Source organism: Vombatus ursinus, unplaced genomic scaffold (assembly GCF_900497805.2).
Source record: "Vombatus ursinus unplaced genomic scaffold, bare-nosed wombat genome assembly UNPS02014852.1, whole genome shotgun sequence".
Lineage (NCBI taxonomy): Eukaryota > Metazoa > Chordata > Mammalia > Diprotodontia > Vombatidae > Vombatus > Vombatus ursinus.
In genome coordinates, this window is record NW_020954630.1 from 6,953,411 (window position 1) to 6,958,972 (window position 5,562).

At 45.2% G+C, this 5,562-nt stretch overlaps 1 protein-coding gene across 9 annotated transcripts in view; it reads left to right on the forward strand.

Annotated features, from left to right (window-relative positions):
• Positions 1 to 4,712: 4,712 nt before the first annotated feature.
• RBM33 (RNA binding motif protein 33) overlaps positions 4,713 to 5,562 on the forward strand; it is a 182,096-nt gene continuing 181,246 nt past the window's right edge. For all 9 annotated transcript variants that reach the window (XM_027841120.1, XM_027841116.1, XM_027841117.1 and 6 more), the window contains exon 1: positions 4,713 to 4,982. In XM_027841120.1, coding sequence (XP_027696921.1) covers positions 4,934 to 4,982 — 49 coding nt within the window. In that variant the 5' untranslated portion in view covers positions 4,713 to 4,933. The remainder of the gene's footprint in view (positions 4,983 to 5,562) is intronic.

Sequence of the window (5,562 nt, forward strand, 5' to 3'; positions counted from 1 at the left end):
TATGAGTCTTGTTGCCTTTGGCATAAGCACCTTTGTGGATTTTGTATGTACCTCTTTCAATTCCCTTATTTGGCTCCCTGTGAGCTATCTTTAGCTACAAATTCTTTGTCTTCTACGTTCCTTCAATGATCCTAGGGTTTATATAGTGATGGCGGACATTGGACATTGTCTTCATACTTTCTATTTTAAAGCATGTAGTTTAGAATATTACAAAGAAAAATTTTATTACAAGAACGTGGAACGGAACAAGCCAACATTAGTTTCAGATGTCTGATGCAAAACTTCAGTCTCTTATAGTTCCAACCACAAAGGCCACTCTGATAGAGACAGGCTTCCCACCCCTACCCCCAGGGCCATTGCTGGCTTCCTGCTCCCTACGATGTTACAGTTGGGGAAGGTATTCCCATTACTCCTCACGTCTCCTTAGCGTAGCTACTCACTATTCCCATTCTAGATCAGGCCAGGCCAGGCCAACCTGCAGAGCATTACAATCTTTTGACTTTTCTCTGGTGTGTGATTGTGGGAGTTCGGGTGAGGGGTGGTGGTGGAAGGTTACCCAAACCTCATTTCTATCCTGTTTACTGCTGTATTTTCTCTTTTTGGCAATTGGGGCTAAGCGACTTGCCCAGCTAGTAAGTGTCAAGTGTTTGGTCTGAGTACGGATTTGAACTCAGGTCCTCCTGACTTCAGGGCTGGTACTCTATCCTCTGGGCCACCTAGCTGCCCCCATACTGTATTTTCCCTGGTCTGTTTTCATAGGTTACAGATAGAAAAGTGGAAGATAGGAATTAAAGTTCCTAGGATTAGGGCTCTCTGCCTGAACTTCAGGCCTCATCACTCAGCTGCTCATCACCGTCATGAACAAAACCAGCTGACCAGTACTCTGGACTTTGCCTTCAGCTGTCCCTTGGGAATATGGTGTTTCTTGCTTGCCTTATGTAAACAAGACTGATCTGGCTGAGCAGTCCATTTTGTCCCCTTAGTAAAATGCTTTGGTTTGCTTAATTTCCCAATCCTGACTCTTGGCACCAACCACGATTAATTTCAGGATGGCTGCACCCTTATTTACTAATGCCACCTTTCGCCATCCTAGCTATATTAACCCTCTATTATTTCATCTCAGCAAGAGTCCACAAGCTTCTGTCTGAAGCAAATATATTCAGAATGCCTTCACAAATAAATTCGCTCCTCTCAACAAAAACATAAAAGGCAGATCTTCAAAAAAAAATCTTGGGCCGTATGGCTCATACTTTAAGTTGTATTAATGGGCACGGTTGGTCATCACCCCAATTTATTACTCCAAATGGGGCTGGGGGCCTCTTGGAGTCCTTCCATGGATTATAAAATTGTTTTCAGGGAAAGAAGATATTGTTTTGATGAAAAATTCAGATAGGAACACAGGCAAAGACTCTAAGGAAGCTTGCTGAGAGATTAGTTTGTTGGTGAATTTGTAAGTTTGGTAATTTCCAGACTAGATTGTTGCCGTCTGCTTTTTGGTGGCCTATTTCAATTCTCCAGAGCATCCACTACCTTTCTATAATACATTTTACATGTGGCTCCCTAAGGTGTAGTGTTGGAGTTTCAATCATGTTATTCCTATTTTAAGAAACTCCATGCAGTGGTGATTAATGTTTTCCTGAGGGCTGTTAATCTTGTAGAAAAAATTAGTCAATGGCTATAAGAGTAAATTAAAAAAACAACTTAGTTGAGTTTTTTGAGAAAAATATAAAATATTTTAATACTTCCCTTTTTAAAATTATGGGAAACACAAAACCCAATTTTGTAAACACAGAAATAAGTAAAGAGAAATAAACTCACATAGAAATGCATGCATAGAGGTTTGCCTAATACTAATGCATGGCACATAGAAGGTGCAGAATAAGAAGCTACTTGACTAGTGGTGGTACATAGTAGATCTTCATATATTCTTACTCCTCCACCCACCATTTATGCCAATTGTGACCACTGGATTGAGATGATTCTTCCATTCTTAACTCCTGACCTTCATATATAGTATCCTCTACCCTTTAAAACCATTTAGCTTATCTCTTTAAATCAACATTTAAAAGTCTTTAAAAATATTGTTACTTCCTGATGTCACTCTTTCAAGTGAGTATAAAAAAAGCAAAACAAATTAACACATCAGTCATGTCCATGAACCTATAGTATATGGGAAGGGAGATATGCTCCCAACAGTTAGTTCATTGATGTCTTGATTAGTGAATGTATTTGGGCTTAATGAATTTTGAAAGGAACATTTATTAAATGTGAACTATGTATCAATTGTTGTGTACACAAATAAAAAGGTGAGGCATTCCCTGCCTGTAAACAGCTTACTTCTGAACAGAAGACAACACATATAGGAGAGGTGTCACTGAGTTGTTTTTACCTCGGAAGTCATAGTTCTGCTGAGAGAACAGCAGGATAATAAAAGTGTTAATTTGATTATAGTTCTCTGAGCAAGACGTGGAAAAGGAGAGATGGGAAATGGAGACCTATGTAGTAAGGTAGAAAACTGCTGAAGTTAGGAAACAGTCTCGGTGGAATTCAGAGCAAAAGTCACATGGTAAGAGTGCTGGGCCTGGAGTTAGGAAGACCTAAGTTCAAATCTTGCCTTGAACATTTACTAGCTGTGTCTCCCTGGGCAAGTCACTTCACCTTTGTCTCAGTTTCCTCATCTGTAAAGTGGGGAAAATAATGGCAACAATCTCCCAGGTTATTGTGAGAGGATCAAAAGTGCTTAGCATAGTGCCTGACATATGGTAGGAACTTAATAAACGCTTGCCACCTTTTCCCCTTAAGAGTTGATTATGGAGTTTTGATGTCTTTCAATTCTATTTTTCTTCAACTTATCCTCCTGGTTTTACTTACTTTACTCTGCTTCAAGTCATACGGGTCTTCTCAAGTTTCCCTGAATTCTTCATATTTATAAATTTGTATAATTTTTTTTGTGTAACATTATTCCATTATATTTATTTAATAAAATTGGTTTAGCCATTTGAGAATGGATGGGCACTACTTTATTTTCAGTTCTTTGCTACCACAGAAAGTAATGAGGTAAGTACTTTTATGTATGTAGGACATTGTTCTCTTCTTGTGCTTCCTGGATTCTATGCCTGGATGTAGAATTATTGGATCAAAGGGCATATACAGTTCAGTGACTTTTCTAGTCTAATTCCTTCTCATAAAGATACCTCGTAACATTCCAATATAGCCCAAATCGGATCCCTAATGTTGATTTTGTTCCACTAAAGTCTGATTCTGAGGTCTTATTGTGCTGTGGAGGTGATCCTTGGTTTTCATAAACTATTTTAGTAAAGTGCAGACTCTGGCAGATCCTATTCAATATAGGTAGCTAAATTAAGGAAGATCACTAGGTTTTGTTGCAAGGAAACTCAGAAGGTCTATATTACAAATGCTAAACATTTTTCATTAACTTAGCAGAGGGCCTTATTCATTTCTTATATTAAGTATTCACTTAATAAATATTTACTGATTAAAGAAGTTATGAGTGGAGACAGGAAGACCTGAGTTCAAATTCAGCCATGGTCATTGACTAGCTGTGTGATCCTGGGCAAGTCATTTCACCTGTTTGCCTCAGTTTCTTCATCGGCAAAATGGGGATAATAAAAGCACCTACCACCCAGGGTTGTTGTGGGGATCAAATAAGACAATAATTGTAAAGCACTTTTCACAGTGCCTGGCATATATTCAGCGCTATGCAAACGTTAGCTATTGTTATTATTATTGTTAATTAATCTGGCTCTTGCTCCTTCATTCGTCTCATCTTTAAAAACGAATGCTGTACTGATAAAGTGTTCTGACACTTCATAATCCCCAGCAGATTCCCAGTTCTAACGTCACAACGTGGGAGGTCCCAGGACGGTTAGGCAAAACGACTAGGGCAGGTGTTTCTACCCGTGACTGCAAGGTCATCAAACGATTTCCACTGTAAGCTACCAGAAGGCAAGAGGCACATCTTTTTTTTTTTTTTTGGGGGGGGGGCTGAGGCAATTGGAGTTAAGGGACTTGCCCAGGGTCACACAACTAATAAGCGTCAAGTGTCTGAGGCTAGATTTGAACTCAGGTCCTCCTGACTCCAAGGCCGGAGTTCTATCCACTACTCCACGTCGCTGCCCCGAGGCATATCTTTTTAAAGCTCAACCTGAGCTCCAAGTGCACGGAGGGAAGAGCAGAGGAAGACGCGGCAGGCCCCTCTGCTCCCCTCCCCCAACGCACCATCTAAGGACAAGGGAGGAGGCTGACTTCCCTTCCTCACCCCAACTCTCCATCACCACTAGCGACGTGCCTGCCGTAAAGCACAGAACGGAAAGCCGCAAAGCGGCGTACGATAGACTCCTCTACACCGAGGGTGGGGGTGGGGCTAGGGCCATCGTCCTTGTTTTTCGGCCTTCGGGGGGACCTCCAGTTTCTCGGGTGTTCGAACAGCCTCGGCTCTAAGACGGAGTCCCTCTGCTTCCCCTTTGCCGCCAAACCCACCCTCTTCTCCTGGAGAAATCCAGTTTTTCCAGCCAGTCCCGACCGGCGCGCGCAGCTTTCTTCGCCCCTCGCGCGTGCGCATGGAATCGGCTGAGGTTCCCATCTCACGCTCGGAAGCACGTGCTCACGGGAGCCAACCCGGGGACCGGTCCCTGCGGTCCGCCACTATCCCGGAGTGCACCGCGGCGGCGGAGGGAGCGCAGTCGGCGGCCATGTTGGGGTAGTTTGTTGTTTTCTTCCTGCGGAGGAGAAGGGGCCGGTGTGGACAACGAACCGCCCCGGCCTCTCCTCTCTCCTCCCCCTCCCACCCTGCCCCGGTCCTTGGGTCGCCCCTTCCCCACCTTTCACCCTCCCCTCGGCCCGGGATCAGGCCTGTTCTTCCCGCCAGCTGGTTTGGTAGGGGTGAGGCCGAGAGCCGAGCTCGGGAGTCACCATGGCGGCTGCCCTGGGTGCGGGCGGAGGAGCGGGAACCGGAGCCGGAGGTGAGTGAGGTCGCCCCGCTCGGGGCCAGGTGGAGGCCGGGGAATGGCGGCCGGGGCGCCGGAAGGCAGAGGCTTGAGGGAGCTGAGGAGTTCGGGGGCCAAGCGGGCGTTGGGCGCCTTCCCTCCTTACAGCCTCTCCGGGCCCCCGGAGCCGTCTCCATCCCCTATTGTCACTCGCGGGGAGGAGAAGCGGCTCCTCCTCATCCCGCCCCTCAGGCCCCCTCCCCCCGGTTCCTGATTTGGCCCTGAACTTGTGCATCTGACTTCTAAGTGTCATTATGATTTGGGGGAATGAGTGGCTAGGTCTGTTGGCTAGTGGAGAGCCCCTAACGCCCCCTCCCCCGCCCCCAGTTTCTTTAGGCCTGAAATGTCATTTTGAGGAGTGCAATTACTAGTCGCTTGGCAGATCGAGGACTGTGTCAAGCGTCGTTGTAATTGACAGCTCTAGGGAAACCTTGCACACGTAGGCAGTTAATTAAAAAAGGACGACCCCCAACTCCACCGTCAGCAACTTGGGCTGTTCTTGAGGAATGTTGAGGCTGTTGTATTAAAGCTTTTGGAAAAGTGAGAACTTTTTAAA